General features: G+C 36.5%; 1 protein-coding gene across 2 annotated transcripts in view; it reads right to left on the bottom strand.

The window, feature by feature from the left end:
- Window positions 1-21,860, bottom strand: part of Fat3 (FAT atypical cadherin 3) — a 483,199-nt gene that overhangs the window by 93,301 nt on the left and 368,038 nt on the right. For both annotated transcript variants that reach the window (XM_027951397.3, XM_071617163.1), the window contains exons 6-7: window positions 15,771-15,910; window positions 368-643 (exon numbers count right to left, since the gene is read on the bottom strand). In XM_027951397.3, the coding sequence (XP_027807198.2) occupies window positions 368-643; window positions 15,771-15,910 (416 nt within the window). The remainder of the gene's footprint in view (window positions 1-367; window positions 644-15,770; window positions 15,911-21,860) is intronic.

The raw sequence follows: 21,860 nt of genomic DNA, 5'->3' as shown, positions 1-21,860 counted from the left end.
AGTAAGTGCCCTTGTGACAGACTTCTCAACTTTTCCACACATCTTCTGGATGCAAACCAGTGGTATAGCCTGGGAATATGGCCTACTCCTCCCCTGTCAAGCCAGTCTGTTGGCAAAATTTACGTGTCTGCCAGTGTCTGCAAAACTTGTCTAATATTTCAGCTTGGCAAAAAACATGAAGCTGCTATCTAACAACAGTAATTCTTTATTGAAATAAAAAGGCAAAAGTAAATGCAATCTGGCAGTGAAAAAGTCAAATTCACTACTACTTACAACAATTAAGGGCCCTGTACTTTTGAAGACTTTTGTGCCTTGAAAGGTTAGTGATCCTGTCAGGACAGCATATTAGCCATTTGCCCCTACCTACCATTATATTGAGAATGTGCTTGTCCTGGGCTTCATGATCTAGTCTCTCAGCAGTATAGAGCACACCAGAGCTGGGGTCGATCCGGAACTTTCTCATGCTGATGGAGTCGATGCTGCTGTGGACAGTGTAGCTCAGCTTGTGCTTCTCATCTCTATCTGTGGCTTCAATCTGCAATATCTCTGTATCCGGAAGCACGTCCTCAGAAATCGTCACATCATAATGAGGCTGAGAGAATTCTGGGCCATTATCATTATTATCCAGCACTTTAATAAATACCTATAGTTAAAAGAAAACAAGAGTGATCACTAATTCCAGTTCACTCATTGCTAATAAAAGAGGCTCCTTCCTCACCACTTCCCCCATGTCTTTGAATCGTAACACCTAGCAGCTATCTCAACATGTAGAAAGCTCTCTTATAATAAACCCTGTGTAATTAGTAATTCAAATTATCAGGAATATAAACAATGAGCTGATCAATATCTTCACTATTAATTGAACAGATGAGACAGCCACCAGAAGATGATAATTTCATGGAATTATTTGAGGCACAATGGAAAAGATCACAAGGTGACCTTCTTAGTAAATTCCTATTATCTTAGTTTATTTCTATGGGCTTCTTCTCATAATGGACTTACATGGTGGCAGTCACAGAATGGGAAAAGCAGAAGTAAAGAGACAGAGGAAAGGGAAGAAGGAACAGAGCTGGACTCAGCACAGTCAAGCTTCTCAAGGGTAGCATTGACAGCTTTGGGAGGTGTTATGGTTTAGATAGCAAGTGTCCACCAAAAGCTCATGTGTGAGACCATGCAAGAACCTTCAGAGGTGAAATGATCGGTTACAGGGCTTAATCCAGTCAATGAATTGATTCTCTGATGGGATTAATTAAGTGGGAGCTGAAGGCCAGTAGGGTGTGGCTAGAGGAGGTGGGTCCCTGGGGGTGTGCCCTCGGGGTATGGGGTATATATTTTGTATCTGGTGTGTGAAGTCTCTCTTTGCTTCCTGATCATCATGTGAGCCACTTCCCTCTGCCACACCATTCTGTCATGATGTTTTGCCTCACCTCAAGCCCTGAGGAATGGAGCTGGCTGTCTATGGACTGAGACCTCTGAAACATTGAACCCCTAAATGAACTTTTCCTCCTTTAAAATTGTTCTTATCAGGTCTTTCAGTCACAGCAGTGAACAAGGTGACTAAGACAGGAGGATTCAAGAACATGGTGCTAATGATAGCTAAAATATAATATTTCCAAATTATTTTCTTTCAGAAAGCATTTTTCTATAAAATTTTCTAAGTGCATATAAAACTAATAACTTAATGTATGCTCAAATATTCATCACTCAGTTCTGACCATGATTCACATGTAGCAAATCTGGTTTCATCTTAGCTTCCTGTTTATCTTCACTTGGTACCCCATTTTATTTTAAAGAAAACTCTAGCTATTATATAATTTTAGTATATATATCCCTAAATTATAGGGAGTCAGAATAAACAAAAACACACACATGCACAAACACGTACAAGAGTATAATTATATCTAAACAAAGAAAACAATAATTCCTTAATACCAATATTTCATGTATCATATTTCTTCAATGGTTTTTAATCCTATTGTGCATGTTTATGTACATATGTGTTTATACATGTGTATATTAATTTCTTTCAATCAAGATACATAAAATAAAAAATTTTGCATTCAGTTTATATGTCCTTTAATTTCATTTTATCTTATTACTTCTATGTCAGTCTGTTTCCTTGCAATTTTTATGGATCATTATCAGTCTTGAAGAAACTGAGCTATATTCTCTTTAGTTTGCAGTCTGAAATTTGCTCATAGCATCCCTGTGGTTTTGTTCTGCACATCTGTCTGTTCCCTGTATTTGTTATAAATTGGCAGTTTGGTCTAGGAGACTCAATAAGATTGAGGTCCAGTTTCCTTTTTTTTTTTTTTTTTTTTTTTTTTTTACAAATATCCTACAACAGTGGCACAGTACACTTCCTTCTGGAAATGCATGACATCAGGTTCTCCTCTAATTCTGTTATGCTAGCTGCCATGATGATCATTACATAGGTAACACAAATTTGTTAAAAATTTCAAGAGATGATTTCTCATTCTGTGGTTCCTTCCTATTTTGGTAGCTGGGATAGTTCTATAAATAGAAATTTCTCCATTATTTGGTTATTCTGGAATATACTTCATATCAGAAAGGCAGGATTAAGAATTAATTCTTTCCTTCTATTATTGACAAATAAGATATTGGTTCCTTAACATCTCTAAAAGTAGCCATTGAGGTATTTTTAAAAACATTATATGTCATGACTTTAATCACATTGTAGTTTTTTCTGTCCACTGCAGCCATTATATTCACTGTTACATGGATAATCCTTCCTTGGCCAGTGGGAGTGTCTTCAGGTTGGCTCTCAAGATTTTTTTGACACAGCTTCCAGAACTTTCTTGCTTTCTGATAATTGCTACTGATATTTTTTTCCAGAGGTATCTGTGTATTTTCTGTCCCAACTCTAAATTATCCATTTCTTCAAAAAGTATTGGTTTCCTTTTAGTTAGAAATTGTAATATTGATAGATCACAATCCAGTGTTAGGAATTCTCATTGCTACTGGATTTACTACATGTTTGGGGTTTCATCAGACATAGTTTGGAAAGGAGTGTTTTTAAAACAAATATTTTATGAGTTCATACTGCTGTTTCCATTTCAAAAATAGAGCATCAAGTTTTACTCAAGGCCATTATTTTTTATATTTTTTTCTCCTTTCTCTGACAGGATGACATTTTTCATATTAAATGATTTCATCATAATTAGCCATTGCTTTATCTGGAACTCATACACAAAAGCCCCAGAATAACAAGACCACCATTGTTATTATAATTACATTGCAATTATGGTCATTGAAAACAATTTAATATTATTTTTCAGTTCTTTTTGTTCTTAGGAATGTGAAGTCAAATTAGTATGATTAAAGTCACTTAGAATAATTCTTCTTTGGAAGACATGCCACTAACCAGATATATATTTGACAACATTTGCTTCCATTTACTTTCAAAATTTAGACTTGCCTTTTTAACATTTAATTTTGTCTTATTCTATATAAAAAGGTATCAAACTCAATTTCACAAAAAATTGCATATTCAAAGAAATTTGGCTTTTATACCTGTTCCATTCATCCTATTCCCTTATTCTCCTACTGGTAATTTAAAGTAAAAACTTTTATGGTTTGTTAAACTATTTTGTTAATATAATCTTATTGTATGTAGTTTTCCCTCCTAATCTTTTTCATTCACATTGCAGTAACATTACATTTAGAATTAACATAAAATTAGCATTGGTCCTCAATTGGATATGATTCTTTCTTGCTGAGGACATGTAGCAAAAATGTCACTTGGGAGGTATCAGAAGATATATTTCATTGTCACAACTGGACAAAAGGATATTGCTGACATTTAATGTGGCTAGGGATTTTGCCAAGCATACTACAGTGCACAGGACAATCCCCACTATCAAATAATAATCTAATCCAAAATGTCAATAGTGATATTGTTGAGAATCTTGCAGATAATGATGATACAGCAGCATAGAGATACTCTTCCAATGGGCAGATGTATCGTTGTTGATTTAATTAGTCTTCTACTGGCATTCATTTAAGATATTTCCAATTTTCCCTCTTAGAGTATGCAAAAGAGCCTTGTGTCCATGTCTTTTCATATTTTTGCTAGCATATGTTTGGGTTCTAGAGTTGGAATTGCTTGATGAGAGGATTAGTACTTTTATAGTTTTGTTAGATATTTCTGTATTTTCCCTTTCCAAAGACTTATCATTTTGCATTGACATAACAATATATAAGAATGGTTGTCTCTCACAGTCTTGGCAACAGTATGTGGAAAGATGTGGATTTTTTTATTGTCAATCTGATAGATGAGAAATGACATCTCAGTGTAGTTTTTAATTTGCATTTTTCTTGTTATGAGTAAGGTTGAGTATATTTTTATATATTTAAGAGTCATTTGCATTTCTTTTTCTGTTAAACTATTTTTATCAGCTCATTCTTCTATGGTTTAGCTGGTCTTTTCCTTCTTTATTTTTGGAAACTTGGTGATAAAAATTGCAAATGTATTTTCAAGTATTTTATTTTGCTCATAGTGATTTTTAGGTGAAAGGTGAAAAAAATCAACCTTTTCCCTTATTATTTATGAATGTTATTTATTTATTTGTTATTTCATTGATTCATTGGTACTTGTGAAATTACAGTCTTTTTAATTTTGATTCAGGGTCCAACTGATTTGCTCAGTCTCCTTTGGATTTGCAATGCTGCTAACTCAGCCTCCTAAGTAGCTGGGGTTACAGGCATGTTCCATAGTGCCTGGCTGTATTTCTGGGCATTATGCTACAGTTTAGAATATTCTATGTAATATTGTGTTAATAGATGAACAAACTCATCTGAAAAAAATAGCACTTGTATATTTCCTTTTTCTTTCATTTATATTTCTAATTCATTCAGAATTTTTCCTGGCATATTATGTGAGGAATGAATCCAGTTTTATTTTTTTTCCACATGGCTGTGCATTTATCTCAATGCCACTTTTTGGAGGACTATTACGTTCCATTCATTTGAGAAGCCATTTTAATCTATATTTAATTCACATATGTAATTAGTATTTTTCTGGATTTTCTATTCTGTTCCATTGGTTCATCTGTCTTTTCATGTACCAATATCAAAATGTTTTAATTATAGAGGCTTTATGATATGTTTTGTGTTTGAAATAAGCCCTCTTTTATTTTTTTCCTTAGTTTCTTGGCTATTGTTGCTTATTGTTCCTCCTTAAAAACTTTATAATCAACTTATGTAGCTCAGGAAAGAAACTTGATGGTGTTTTAATGGGAATTATGCTAAAAGTACAGATTGACTCTGGGAGAACTGACTTCTTTATAATGTAGTCCTCCTCTCCAAGAACACAGAATGTTTTCTCATTTGTTTAAATTTACTGTTTTGCTTTTCTGGGATATTTTAGTTTGCTTCAAATATGTTTTGAGCACTTTTTAAAGGATGTGCTATCCTAAGAGGGATCACATTTTCAATTGTTATGGTTTAGATATGAGATCTCATGTGTGGGAGTCTACAGAATGGGAGCAAATCTTTACCACAAGCACATCAGATACAGCACTAATCTCTAGGATATATAAAGCACTTAAAAACCTCAACCCCAAAACCTCAAATTACCCAATCAATAAACGGGCCAAGGAACTGAACAGACACTACTCAGAAGAGGACATACAATTAATCAACAAACATGAAAAAATGTTCAACATCTCTAGCAATTATAGAAATGCAAACCAAAACTACTCTAAGATTTCATCTCACTCCAGTCAGAATGGCAGCTATCAAGAATACAAACAACAACAATAAGTTTTGGCAAGGATGTGGGGGGAAAAAGGCACACTCATACATTGCTGGTGGGACTGCAAATTGGTGCAGCCAGTCTGGAAAGCAGTATGGAGATTCCCCAGAAAACTTGGAATGGAACCACCATTTGACCCAGCCATCCCACTCTATGGCTTATACCCAAAGGCCTTAAAAACAGCATACTACAGGGACACAGCCACACCAATGTTTATAGCAACATAATTCACAATAGCTAAATTGTGGAACCAACTCAGATGCCCCTCAATAGATGAATGGATAGGGAATCTTTGGTATATATACACAATGGATCATTACTCAGCATTAAAGAGAATAAAATCATGGCATTTGCAAGTAAATGGATGGAGTTGGAGAATATAATGCTAAGTAAGCCAATCCCCAAAAAACAAAGACTGAATGTTTTCTTTGATATGAGGATGCTGACTCATAATGGCAATGGGAGTGGAGGGGGGCCATGGGAGGAATGGAATGGTGGAACTTCAAATAGGGCAAAGGGGAGGGAGGGGAAAGGAGAGGGCAAGAGAGTAGGAATGATGGTGGAATGAGTTGGACATCATTACCCTAAGTATATGTATGAAGACACGAATGGTGTGAAAATACTTTGTGTACAATCAGTGACTTGAAAAGCTGGGCTCTATATGTGTAATATGAAATAAATTGCATTCTGCCTTGTTTATAACAAATTAGAATAAATAAATTAAAAAAAGATCTCATGTGTAGGACAGTATAAGAAAGCTTAGAGGTGAAATGATTGCATTATGAGAACCTTAACCCAATCAGTGTATTAATTCTCTGAAAGGGATTAACTGGGTGGCAATTGCAGGCAGGTAAGGTATGGCTAGTCGATGTTCATTACTGGGCATGTACTTTGCGGATATGTATTGTGTCCATGGTGAGGGGAACCCTCTCTGCTTATTGGTATCATGTCCTCAGCTACTTTCCTCTGCCACACTTTTCTGCCTTGATGTTGTGCCTCTCCTACAGGTCAAAACAATGAAGTTATACCTCTGAATCCATGAGCCCCCAAATAAACTTTTCCTCCTCTAATTGTTCTTGTTAGGTTTTGTTCTTCTTAGTCACAGCAGTGAAAAAAACTGACTAAAACATCAGTGTATCTTTTCAATTTTTTAATTTCTCTGACTGTATATATATGCTATTTAATATATGTTAAATTTATAACCTGTTCTTTTACTGAAATTTCTTATCATTTGCAATTGTTTTTTCATTTATTCTTTCAAGTTTTTTTTTTTTTTTTGCTATATAATCATACTGCAACTAGAGATAGTCTAATCTATTCCTTGATAATTCCTAGGACACAGTATATGATAACTTGTCTAATTGCATTTTCTAATACTTACAGAACAATATTAAATGGTAGTGGGCATAGTGAAGCTCTTCTCTTAATCCTAATAGGAGAACTTCTAATGATTTTCCATTCAATAATATGCTAGCATTTGTCTATATTCCAGAAAGCTATTTATTTTAAAAAATAAATATAGCTCGACCATGGCTATCCTTACAAGTGGCTACATGGTCACTCACTTTGGTACAGATATCCTTTTCTGAGTGAGAGGAAAGGGGCAGTGCTATCACTCCCAGGCCAGGATGACTTGCCTTTGGGAATGACACAGACATGGGATGAACTCTACCCTAAAGTCTGTGCTACAAAAAGGGTTGAGAGGTGTTCCAGCAGAGTTTGGGTGTTGTTTCTATATTCAACATATGTGCAAAACCATACCAGATTTCTTTGAATGCCAACTATTTCCTTTAAAAAGTTCAAGTTAACTTACTCAAGATGCTAAAATATTTGTGTTCACAGAGGCAGTTATATTAACTGATGAAAAAGCCTTTCCAGCCAGCAAGCCTGCCCTGACCTTCATGAAGTTTCAAAGTTGATGTGCTCTTGAAAAGCTTGCCTCTTTCTGCTTGCTTTGTCCTGAGCCTAATCTACAGTCAGAACAAGTGTTTCCCTGTAAAAGACTTCCTTCTCCTCATTTGCTTTTTATTTCCCACAGTTGGGGCCATTTGTGAGTTCCTGAACTAACAAACAAAGCAAAGTAACTCTCAAAGATGTTGTGTTCAAAATGGTAATTGAAATGCCTAAAGAAGTACAATGGAATCAAAGCAGGAGGAAACCCGAATATAGGAAGTCTCCTCAGAGCTGGTTCAATGCTGCCCACCACAAACACTTTGGGTTCTGTAGGCTCCTCTAAGCTAAGTCTGGGTAGATGCCAAGTCCTGCTTTACAAAGGCTCTTGGTATGAAGTGTCCATGGGGGCGAGTTGTAGAGTAAGAGCTCTGTCTTTTATTAGAGCCAATTAAGTTCTAAATTACTGAAAAATTCTGTTCTGCCTCTGCTGGTATTTCAAAACCATATTCAAAACATCCTATGGTTGTGATTTCAAGGTAAAGCCCCTTATATTCTCCCCAAGATCACAGGTTTTTTGTTTGAATGCACAAGTATAAAAACCATGTCAGCTATGTACTCCTTTTACAGTGTATAAATCTGTATCATATTCATTTTATGGAATTCAATGTTCCTAGTTTACCAATGGGGAAAATATTAAGGGATGTGCTCTAAGTCACGAGAGTAAGGCTAGACCCGAACTTAGTCCTATGGAGCCAATTCTATTCATTCCATCATATCATCTCCCTGTGCATCCAAGTGACATACACATCAAGAATAAATATATGCAACATGTATGTGAACCAATATGTGTTCAAATATTATGTTTTTTGCTATGGAGAAATCCTAGCTTAAAAATAGATAATGGACATGGCCATTCTCATTTCAGGAGCATTAATCATGAGATTATTTTAAATAGAGAATTCCCTGCTGCCTATGAAATTGGAATCCATTTTCAAAAATTGATTTTCTCCTGAGTTGTCAGGCACACAACTATTACATATGCTGAAATTTTATCTTTTTTTTTTAATAGGGCACCTTATATTTTAAGAATCAGCTTGCTGCCTCACTTCATCTATATGCTGTATAGTTGTTTCAGCATTTCCTTAATCTAGACACACAAGGAAGGTTTGGGCCACTGCTTTTTTCACCTGCTAAGTGGCAGATGACACTTAACTGGATGAAAGGTAGCCCTCCATGAGAGAGACGTCCCCAGGGAGGCTCTTGATCTAGGACTCATGGAACAAGCGTTAGCAAAAATGATTTACTCTCCCCCTCCTTTTATAAGCAGGTGTGGAGTGGAAGGAAGAGATAAGACGAAATCCGAATCTTCAAGGTAAAATCTGCTTTCTAAGGAACTCCAAACACGGCAGCAGAAACAGAAGTAATGGAAGCTTCAAAGGGTGGCAGTCAAAGATAACCTTAGAATGTAGGTCAAAGCCCTTCCAGCCCCAAGGAATGCTGACCTTTTGGAAGAACAGCTATGGCCAAACTCGTTTAAGTGCCTGTATGGGTTCAAGAAATTTTGGAGATTATTGGAAAGAGATTTTTCACATTAGGTGTGGCTGCAGAGTATAAAAACACAAGAAGGTGTTACTATCTTTACAAATCCAAAGCATGATTTGAATAAGAAAAGCATATTAAAAATCACAAAATTACACATCCTAAGTCCCTGAATCAAATCAATGTAACTTTTATTATTTGGCCATGACTATCTCTGCTGTCTTTGATGAATAATAATAAAAGTCACACACATAATTTATAGTTATCAGGTATGTTATTTCAATTTTAAGTTGAAAACCAGATTGCATTAATAAAGTCTGTATGTGTTCAGTACATCATAGAGTCCAAGAACATTTTCATAATATCTTTTTTAATTCTTACTATAGCTCATGATACATGTAAGGTCTGATCGCTATAAGGAAGAAAAAAAAATTAGCCTTAGAGAATAAGCTACCTCCTTTGGTAACACAGAAATTGGGCAAGTGCTGACTTGAACTTGGGCCACCTGACCCTGAGTCAGTGCTCCTTCCTTTAAACCAGATGGTTTTCCTGATGAATCAAATTGTATACTTTGCAGGTATATACAGATGTGTAGGGGATGTATTTATAGAGAGATGTACCTGGAATAATATGTGGTTTTGAGAAGGAAGAACAGTGTCTGTACTTGTGCACACCTAGGCAGGCTACCTAAATGTTCTGAGCCTCAGTTTATCATTGTAAACTGAGTGTAATGATAAAACCTGATTTAACTACCCCAGGGCTGCTGGGAAATGAAACTTAAAAACAAATCTTATAATTTAAGTCTTATTATGCAAACATCAGCTATTATATATTACTGAGTTTTATGCACTGACCCTTTAGAAGTGCCATGTTGTATATTCATTTAAATTTGTTGCAAAGATGTGGTGGCTCATTGTTATGGTTTGGATGTGAGGTGTCCCCCAAAAGCTCACATGTGAGACAGTAAGAGGGATTTCAGAGGGGAAATGATTGGGTTGTGAGAGCCTTAACCCAATCAATGAATTAATCACCTGATAGGGATTAATTGAATGGTAACTGAAGTAGTAGGGTGTGGCTGGAGGAGGTGGGAATTGGAGGGTGACTTTGGTGTATATATTTGTATCTGAGGAGTGGAGTCTCTCTCTCTCTCTCTGCTTGTTGATCATCATGTGAGTTGCTTCTTTCTGCCATATTCTTCTGCCATGATATCCTGCCTCACCTTGAGGCCCCAGGAATGGAGCATGCTGTGTATGGATTGAGACCTCTGATATAGTGAGCCCCCAAATAAACTTTTCCTCCCCTAATTTTTTTTCTGGCCAGATCTTTTACTCACAGCAGCAAAAGAGTTGAATGAAACACTCATATTGGCTTGGCAGTCTCATCCCTGGTAACATATCTCTGGGGCGCATGAACTCAGTGGGTTGAAGTGAGGGTTATGAGGAAGTGGTATTTTGCTCTCTTCCCAGGATGCATGACTGGCAATGAAATACCCTCATGGCCAAGGGTGGTATCATGTTTCCCAGGAGGCTATCTTTAAAATTTGTTCCTCTAATATGCCTTTCTTAGAATAGATATCAGAGATTTAATCTTGCCTTTGAGAGATAACATCGTAGTGGTTAAGAGAGCAGGTTCAGGAAACTTACTGACCAGGTAGATCGCTCATGATCTACTCAGGTTATTTAACCTTGCTTTGTCTCTATTTCCCTAACTATAAAATGGGTGACAACAGTGGAATAGACATCTATTTCCACATAAACTGTCACCACAGATTTAGAAATTTAAAACAACATGCATTATTATTATTCAGGTCTTGCAGGCCTGAATTCAAGGCCCAAATCAAGGGTTGACACAAATGTGCTCCTTGCTAGAAGTGCTTAGAAATTAGTCTATTCCAAGTTCACTCAGGTTATTGATCAAATATAGTGTCTTGTGTTCTAGGACTGGTGTCACTCTTTCTTCGCTTGCTGTCAGCTGAGAACCTTTTCCAATTCTGTAAGGTCACCTGTACTCCTTGTCTGTTACCTCTCTATGTTTGAGCTAGTAATGATGTCTCAAATCCTTTTCACACTTAGAATCTCTACTTTGGCTTTACCACCTCTTTTCTGTGATTTGATTGGGTCTCCTTGGATACTCCAGTGTCCTCTCCCTATCTTAAGATCTGTAACCTTGATTATACCTTCAAAGCCCCCCTTGCCATGAAATATAGCACATCAAAATCCTAAAGATTATGATGTGGACATCTCTGGAGAAGAGGAGGGCCATTCTCCTTGTAACAAAAGTAGCTGCCTCATGAAGGAATTTTGAGACTGAAATCAGTTTCCATCTTTGACTAGTGGAAACCAATTCAAGTTGCCTTTTGTCACTTTCAACATCACTCCACAAGGCTTTTCTGGCATGAAAAGCAGTCTGCCCCACACTCCTGCTTTAAACCTGGAATTTGCTATTTCTACAAGAAATCCTGGTTCCTTTCCAGGTAAATGAAATGTAAAGAGCACCATCTGGGAACTAGGATAGAATTCCTGTTAAATTTTGTAGTGTTCCTTTGTGTTTGGCGGGATGGTAATCTCACCTCCTCTGGCATTTCATTATCTCTGCTCTTTATGGGCCCTGATTCCACCTGGCTGCCCACTCCTCACCTGTCTAGAATAGCCAGTGCCCCTGTGATTCTTCATCTCATCTCTAACCAGATGCACAGACAGTACTGCCTCCCTCAACCCTTTGACCTGTTCTAAGCCAGACACCCCACATTTCCAGGCCTCCATGACATCAACACGGGGTCCACTTTTATTCTATGTTATATTATAAAGTATAATAATGTCTTTCACAAAAATTCTTTAAAACCTGTTTTATGCATAAGACTTTGTCTTGCCAGGAGGTTTCTGTAAATGCTTCATCTGAATCTTTGCAACTTGAAATCCATAATTTTTACATTCTGTACTCACACTAGGCAATCTTGGTGAGGTATTTATTTGTCATCAGATATTGTATTCTGAGGCACAAGAATCTTTTGAGAGAATTGGGAGAACAGGAAGAAACTGAAGATGAAGAAAAGGATCTCAAGTAGACACCAAATCCCTCAGGCTCTGAGTTATTGGACATTTGTGAAGTAAAATTAAGCATGTTGTTTATGGCTGTTTTGAAGCATAGATCACAGTATATTGTATCATCCCAAAAGAAAAAGAAGATATCCCAAAAAGTTACTGAACAAGTGGTTTGGACTCCAAAACATTTACTTAGTTAAGTGGAGAAGGTTCTCTGCTTGATGGTGGAATCATTAAATTGTCCAGGGTCATTCATTGGAAGATGTATTAATGGTTTCTAGAAGAAATTTAGAATGCCTTTGTCAAAATATCCTTGACATCAATGGTATTGCCTGATTCAGAGACTCATGCTTGTCACCACAGCCAGGGAAGCCTTGGTCAATGTGAGAGAGGCCTCGATTAGCAAAGGCTGGGAAGGTGGTCAGGTCCAACACAGGTCCACAGAGGGGTGGTTTTTCTGATGACAATAACATAATGATGACTCAAAAGTTTATATTTTAGAAACTGTTAGTTCTTACTTAAGAAGGTAATGCTTCTAGAAACTGACTGAGATACTTTTGACAAGAAATCTCTTGATACCTTTTATTAACCTCCTTAACTTGGCCCTGCCAAGGGGGACTTCCAAGTTCATCCTAATTTTCTAATTCCTTTGAAAAGGCTAACTATGTTAGTCTGAAATAAAATCAACAAAATGGGACTCAAATAATGGGTGCTTTCAAAATCTTGCAATATATGCTTCATGTTTAAATGAATGCATATGAGACATCTACATTTAAAACTGTACATCACTAGCTGCTACAGCAGTGCACACCTCTAGTCCTAGCTACTTGGGAGGCTGAGGTGAGGGTCACCTGAGCCCAGGAGTTCAAGACCAGCCTAGGCAATGAAGTGAGACCTCATTTCAAAATAAACAAATTAATTGGTAATTAAATTTAAAAAGCACATTTTAAAAATTAAAACAACAACAACAATGACAACTATATAATTTTGATCTCAGGCACCAAGTACAGCTGCAAGCATATGTATGAACTTAAGTACTTGTGGTACAACTGCTGTTAAGTGATTTCTCATCTGGTCCTAATGGAATTCTAAAATAAAACTTTTGTTAATTTTTTTCTTCTTTCTTTTTTTTTTTTTGTTGTTAACATTAATCAGTTGTATGCTTCTGAGATACAGACTACATTCCTACAGACCCTGCTGATGTGTCATGTCTACAGTTCATTCACTTACACTAAAATTACTTAATGAATATCTATAACATTCTGGGCACACTGAATATCATTTATTTCAACCAGTATAAAACAACAAAGATAAGTCTGGAAATGAATTTGATTTTATGCTTGATTTGTATTTTACTCAAATATATCTTGGGTTTTTAAGTGGCAATAAAAAGTTAGGGTTGGATATGCTGAGAAGTAGCTAATTTTAAAAATCTAATTTAAATTTACAAAATGAATTAGCACTAAAGATGTAGCAATTCTGCAGGTGGGTTGTTCTATATTAGTCTTCAGAGCAGGCATTGAGACTGTGTTTTCTGTGGGATCACCTTTGCATAGGTCTAGATTAAGTCTTGAAAATACCCTGGGGCAGGATGGTTGGTAGGAAGACCATATAATTTATTGTCCCGGCGGGGACAATTTTCAGATGAATGGGGTATTATTGAAGATTATGCCAGCACAACATGGGGAAGATGGCATTCTTTAAGGCAAATGGGGTCATATGGTCATCCCAGGTACAAGGAAGTAACACAGGTTGGAAGATCTGGAACTGTCACACACTGGCTTTCTTATCACGTGCAAGTCACTCCCCTGTTCTGGGTATATTCAAATGAAAAGTAAAGAGATTGTTCTAAAATGAACTCTGCTCTTCCTTCAAATTCTACCATTCTACAATTACTAACAAACTTAAAGGAAAGAGTCTCATAATATTTTCAAAACAGCTTCCGATTGCAATGCAGTTGGCTAGACATGAACATGAAATTCTCTCTCTCTCCCCCTTTTACCAGTGTGTACTTATAAAAGCTTACGTAACATTTAAAATAAATTAATGCTTGCTTCCAGGTTAACAAAAATTTCAACCTCAGTATCTGAAGCATTGTGTTGAGAAAGATCCTGAGGATACATCTGGTTTCAGGAGGGGAAAAGGCTTCGATCAATTAATGATGTCTTTTGGACCATGGGAACAGCAGAAAGAAGGAGAGAGAAAGACAGGGGTTTGCAGCATAGGCATGTGTTCCAGACCTCTACCATAAGTGTGCTAGATCTCTGGTGCTAAAAATAAAACAAAACATATTTATCTCAAATTGTCTGATGTTGATGTCTAGCATTGTGTTAATCTTATTTAGGAAGAGGTACTGAACCATGTGAGAAGCCTGGAGATTTTTCACTTCTGACTTTCAATGCCCTTTAACACGGACTCAAGAAGCAGAGTATAAGAAGCCGTCCCCACCTTTGACTGCATGCTGGAATCAAAGAATCCCTGGGGATGGGTCCCAGACATCATTGTTTTTACCTCACACCTACAACCAGGGGATCCTACTGTGAGCCAGGAGAAAGAGCACTGGCACAGATGTTAGAAGCAGGAGGATGGGATACCTAGATTCCAGACCTTGTTCTTTATTAGGGCCAAGTGACCTTGCACAGATAATGTATATTTTAGTAATTTCTACATTGCTGTGTCCAAATAACCTGACAAGAACAACTCAGAGGAGGAAGTTTATTTTGCCTCAGGGTTTCAGAGGTTCAGTCCATGATTGGCTGACTCCATAATTCTGGGTCTGAGTAAGGCAGAACATCATGGTATAAGGTCATGGCAAAGGAAAGCAGCTCAGGACATGGCAACCAGGAAGCAGAGAGAGAGAGAGAGCTCTGCCCAGCAGGGAGAAAGTATAAACCCCAAAAGCATACCCGCAGTGACCTATTTCTTCCAACCACACCCTACCTGCCTACAGTTGCTCTATTCAAGTTAATCTACTCAAGTTAACTAATCCACCAAATAGGTTCCAGCTCTCATAATCTAATCATTTCACCTCTGAACATTCTTGCATTGGCTCACATATGGGTTTTTGGGGAATACCACATGCCCAAACCATAACAACATCAATCTCTATAAGATGAATTTGGACTTTTAGGTATTCTCTAGCTTTAAGTTTTGTGACTGAAAAATGAGGAGGTGAAGAATCTCATGGAGTGTTAATGCAGACATCATAGATAAACTCATCTTTGCAAATTCAAGGAAAATCGATTTGCTGTCAAAGAGATAAACTTTCAGTAACTGATAAGGAAACAAATATGTCTCATTCTTTCATGCATGAACAATCATAATTTCTTAAAAGAGGCAGTTAAGTGATATAATGTCATTGACAGAGCCCTTTGTTTTAGTTTGTTCTTGAAAATGATTTTTTTTGAACACTAGAAATCTGTGGACATAATTTACTACTTCCCAGACATGTTTTTCATTGCTTGCAATTTTTACTTTGGCAGGTCTTTCTGCATTCCTGCTATTCAGTAACTTAATCTTACCTGAGTGACAGCAACATTTGTCCCATCGGTGACTTCCACACTCATGTTATAGATGGACCTCTGTTCTGCATCCAAAGGTTTTGCAATGACAATTGTCCCAACACCCTTCTCTGCATCAAAAGAGCTGTCAAAATTCCCTCCTGATGATTTCACAGAAACAGTATGAAATTAGCACATCTAAGAAATTATTACATGAATTAAAGCATATAACTTTAAAGGAGCTCTTACATAGAAATACTTTCTGACAGGCATCCATGTAGCTTAATTTTGTACATCTTAAAAAGGGACCTCTTTATTTCTAACTTAATTTATATTTCAAAATACAGCCTCTATAATATATAACAAATGTTACCAAAAAAAGAATGTATTGCAAAGAAAAACTTCAGCAGTAATGTTGGAGTAGTGAAGCATAAATTGACTCCATAAAATATTTAGAAAGCTAATGTCCCTTAACCCCTTATGGCTTCTGTGCTAAGAATTTGAAGATGCTTTGCTTTTTCCAAAATAGACTAAGTTATAAGTAAATGAATAGTTCAAATATTATTAATAAAAAAGAGTAGACATTTTAAAATCTGTTCTGGTATTGATGGTAAACATTTGGCTGGTTGAATTCAGATTCCCTCAATTAAATGTCAGAAACAAAATTATGAATATTGGGGAAAAAGGGAAAGCAAAAAAATTGAATTTCATATAAAAAGTTTTTTATCTGAAACATGGAATAATTATAGAAACATTTGTTTTGCTTTTTCAACAGTGGGAATAATTTTCTTCTAAAACTGTAAAAAGTTTATTAAAGAGTCACAGAATGAAATTGGGAAAAAAGTAAAGGAAAACATCAAGTTATATAATACCAACTTGAAAATAATTTGTATGAAAGTTTAGAAAACTAAGTTGTACCTCCTGGGTCAGGAAAAAGTCATAGCCTGTGATCAGTATACATAAGACAACACTGGTGTTGTTGAAATTACTGGTGATGTTTCTATCTCTGTGAACCAAAGTGTGTTTTATGATCTCAAAATGAAGGTTTTTTTGGGGGGAGAGAATATATGGTAAAAAAATTGTGCAATGATTTCAATTAAACATCAGCATATTACTCTGTTTTAGTATGAAATTTCATGTGTCAGTTAATTTTATTCTTGAACAATACTTTTATTTAACTCCTTCACATAGGGCAATGTATTTATTGAATTCCATATTTTAGAAAAATAACCTTTGCTTTTCTTACATTATATATTCTCTGTATTTTATTTTGTTGAAAAATGAACAATGTATTTCTATATTACAATTATGAATGGGCAGCTTAGTTAAGGGACATGAAGATTTTACCTGAATTTGATGTATAGTGGCTCATAATAAATATTATGTTTTATTTTTTTATAAAAACATGGTCATACATATTGCAAATGCCTATTGCTTGCAGCTGTCATATAAACTTAAGATTATTTAATTGCTAGAGAGAATATAATTGCCCTTGACATTTAATTAAAGTTATGGAGATACAGAAATACCAGAAAATTGCTCAGAGATGATGTACTTTTTGAAAATTTTCATCTAAAAAGAGATTCATCTTCCAATTAATATATTTAATTGATTTGCTGAGAAGCACTAAATGTTAACTAAAAAAATAAAATCATTTGAAGGATAGGATAAGGACAGAGGGGTACAGTCTAGGCTGAAAAGGAAGCCAGCCTTAGGTCACTACTTCTCATTCAAAGAGGATGTGTCATGTCGATAAGCACATGAAATAAAATGCAAGCTGAGTCAAGTAGCTGGTGTAACTATCTTAATGAACAAAGAAAAAAATACTTGCTATCGAGTGGTACACTCTGAGACAACTTTGCCATAGAAACTTTCAAAGAAAAGATATGGTATCACTCCCTAAGACTTGTGAGAAAGACAGGGATGCCACTTCTCCAGTTGTTTCTGGTGGGCATTAAATAAAACTTAAATTATCTTTATGATGTTTTCTTTCTCTAACCTGTTTACTTTCTTAAATCTAAAGACTCTGATTTGGTGGGCGTGGTTGGGGCATCCTCCAATGTTGATTATTTCATAAAGTAAAAATTTGTACGTCAAAACAAAACTGAAATGCAAGGTATAAAACTTCAGTTTTCTCCAAATGAAAATAATATTTAGAGAATATGGAAGCTAAGTCTTTAAGTTTCAGTTATTGGTTAAATGGGGCAATTCTGTATGCTCTTGCTTATGTTTTCCTCAGAGCCATATACAAATATACCTAATCAGTCTATATGTTTAGTGGTGTAAAATTGACATATTTTACTCATGTCATATAGATTGTATGCTTTTTCCTAGCTTTTTTTGGTATTAAGTAATACTTTTGGCATCATTTTATGACATCTTTTTTTTTTTTTATAGTTCTGTCTCTTCCTCTGTGTGCATGTTTGTGTATATGTCCTTCATCCACTTTACTCTTTCAAAACTCCAGACCAGAAACTTCTTAAAGATATGAGAGGTAGATTATTAGAAAATCAGGGTATAGGGTGATTAAAAGAGATGCTACTGGGCTAGGGTTGTGGCTCAGTGGTAGAGCACTCACCAGGTATGTGTGAGGCACTGGGTTCTAGTCTCAGCACTGCATATACCTAAATAAGTAAAATAAAGGTATTGTGTCCATCTATAACTAAAAAAAAAAAAAAAAAATAGAGAGAGATGCTATTGAATACTTTTCAGTCTACCAATAAGACCAGAAATCTCTGATACTCATTTCCAGGACATTTGTTCCTAGTTAAGACAAGATTTCATGTAAAACAAAATCCTCCTTGAGTTTTTGAATGAATTTCTGACAAGGGACACAGAATCTCGACCAGCAGTTCACCATCAAACCTCACGCACTTTAATAACCTACACTTAAGCATCCCATTTCATAAATGACTCCATGTCTCTCCCCCAGGTCTCATTTTTCAGGCTCCCTTTTAGCCTGAAAGGTGATTCCATTTTTGTTGGAAACCATGTCCAATCACCCAGGGTGAGAATATCAAATGCAAGGAGTCCATTTCACTAGCAGCATTCCATTTAAACAATGTGTGCTTCCTCAGAGCCAGTAACAGAACATGCAAAGCCAAAGTGTGTTCAGTGCAATAGCGTGAGGCTAAATAAAAGGTGGGGACGGGAGGACACTGCCCAGCTGGTCTGAGTTTCAACAAAGTGGGAAATTAGAAACGTCACAGCCTGAGCGGTTGCTGCAGGGGTGTGCGGCAGAGATGGTTAAAAGCAAGGTTGTGAACAGCCCACATAACAGATAATTCACATTAGGGACATTTCTCTTTGACCATTTTTGGTCAAGACAGGTGTAATAGAGTAAACAAAGAGCAGAAGAGATGCATTAGATTTCTGCTGGATCTAAAAGTTAAACACAGCGAGTAGGAATGTCCTAGAAAAGGCTTTAAAAATAGGACATGAATGAAAATATTTGAAGCCAGCAGCTACTGCTTGAATGTGCTGTGTAGCCGGGCACTGGACCAAGTCAGAGTCTAGTTTTACTTTAAAGATGGGTACGGAACACCACTGTCTCTCTTTGTGGAGAATATCACAGTTTCTCCTGTGGAGAAGCTTCTAGGTCCCTCCTCCTGTTCTTCTGCACATGTAATTGTAAATTTCCAACCAAATCTAGTTAGTGTCCAAGAGGGAAGCGTTATGTGAGAAACTTCCAAAACACTGAGCAGCTGAACCTTAATGAATTAAGGGAGTCATGCACAAGCTGTTCATTCAAGTTCAGCATATACACCGAACTTTAGGAAAAATATGACATACCAATTACAATGTGATCATGAATAATTTTCTGCCTTGGAATGAAGCAAGCACAATACTGGGCTGAAAAGGATATTGACATGAAAGGCAGGAGACACCACGTGGAGTTCAGGAAATGGCGATAGGATGAAAATTCTTTCTAGAATCTAGTTAATTTCTTACAATTAATATAAGGAGCATTTTTAGACTTATTATTATTTTCCTAAAGTTTTTTCAGATACACTTCTATGGATGAGATTGTCGCTATGGAGAAAAGCAAAGCTATTTGGGATGGGAAAGATGGCCAAGCGGGGAAATGGAGTGTTTGATGTCAGTTGAATTTAATAAAATTTACTCTGATGGAGACACATTTTAGAAATAAATAAATAAACTTTACATGGAGGTAACCTCAAATGATCCCCAGCAATACTATGGGATCTTGGCTTCATTTTCCTGTTTTCTCTCAAGAGAGGTGTGAAGAAATAAGGCCACCTCGTCAGGGAAGATCCAGAGATGCCCAAGCACTAGTCACAAAACAAGGTCACTTTGAGCGCTATCAGAGTTCAACTTGCCTCCTTGACTCAATTCTCAATAAACCATGACTCCACAGCAGACAAGATTCAAGAAATAAAGGCCATAAATTTATGAGCAGCAACAGCCAAGAAGTCAGAAGCTTATTATGTACTAAGAGCCAATGTGGCCTTTATGTACTGTAACACAGAAAGACATTTCAATGAGAGCTGGGAATCATGGCACACATATGTAATCCCAGCAACTCTGGAGGCTGAGGCAGGAAGATTACAAGTTGGAGGCCAGCCTCAGCAACTTAAAAAGATCCTGTCTTGAAATAAAAAATTAAAAGGACATGGAATGTAGATCAGTGGTAGAGTGTCTCTAGGATCAATTCCCAGTACCACAATGTATACATCAATCTATGTATGTATGCGTTTATATGTGTGTGTGTGTGTGTGTGTGTTTTCAGTGAAAGCTGCAATTATGTGCTAGCACTCACCATAAGAAAAACAATTTTCACAGAATAGCCTTTCTCCTCTCAATACACTGGATGAGGCAAATAAAGATATTGTAGGTGTTTGCTATCTATAAGTAAAAACATTCCTCTAATCCCATTCAGGTGAAAAGCGAAAGAAATGGGTGGTAGCATCTCCTATCAAACTGAGGTAAGTATGTAGGTAAGAAGGAATTGTGTAATAACGGTGTAATATTTGAATTTATAATTTGCCATCAGAATAAAGATTTGTGGACTGAACTGTAAACCAGATTGTGTGCACATTGGAGAGTATGTAAATCAAGGAGCTGTGGAGTCAAAACCATAGTCTCCTGAGAAGTGTGAAGCTATGTGATAAAAACCACAAAGGATTATGGGTTATTTTTGTTCCCTTCATTTTCTTTCCCTTTTAACACAGAGGAGGAACATGCTGTGCGTTGGGCTGTTTAAACACGGAACAGCTGAACTTTATTATGTTTTCTTTTAATTACAGCCTTCTTAACTCAGTTATAAGTAGGGCTTCTGTTTCTGGAAGCTGAAGTGAGTCTAACTCAGTAACAGTGTAAGCAGTGGTCTCTTTGGAGACACAAGGACGTGCCTGACAGATCGCTGGTGCAAGGGTCTAGGCTTGGGAACAAAATCTTGCTCACCAGTTTTGTGAATTCATATCATGATGGGAGGAAAAGAAATGCAGTTAAATTAGAATCAGGTAAGTTTGAAACTGTAAAAATGAGGGCACTACGCTCTCAGGGAAATAAAAGCAAGCTGAAACACTGCTTCTGCTTACTTAATGAGAATTCACTGGGACATTGGTGAGCTGTAAGTACTAGATCAGAATGGTTTAGATTTTGTATCTCAGCCATCTGTACAGGTGTCTGAATATATTAAGTCTGTAATGGAAATAAATCTTGACTGTACCTGGAAGATTCCTAAGCCTATTTACCTGGACAAGACCTGAGCTTTAATCTGAGACCTCATTTCTACTCCATGCTGGCGTTATATGCTTTGTGACTATTCTTAGCATTCACCTATGATGCACTGCTAAATCTTAAACACTAAGGGGCATTGCTCCCTCTCTGTCCCCTATCTTAATTTGGTCAAAATATAGTTTGATAAGGAGGAAGGGAAGAAAGATGAGGAAGAAAGATGAGAATTTCCATGTCCAAAGATAAATAAGCAAGGAATCTTGAAAGCAAGGCAGGAACATCTGAATATGATAAAGAAAACAATAGGTGTTTAGAGAAGGGGAAAGATGTTGTCAGCAGATTGGAAAAAAAAAAAAAAAAAACTCTGACAGATTAAAAAGATTTTCAAAAGGGGATTTGTGGAGAGGTGAC

This window comes from Marmota flaviventris, chromosome 9, assembly GCF_047511675.1.
Source record: "Marmota flaviventris isolate mMarFla1 chromosome 9, mMarFla1.hap1, whole genome shotgun sequence".
Taxonomy (NCBI): Eukaryota; Metazoa; Chordata; class Mammalia; order Rodentia; family Sciuridae; genus Marmota; species Marmota flaviventris.
Note: the sequence above shows the minus strand (reverse complement) of the source record. Positions and strands in the feature narration are given on the sequence as shown.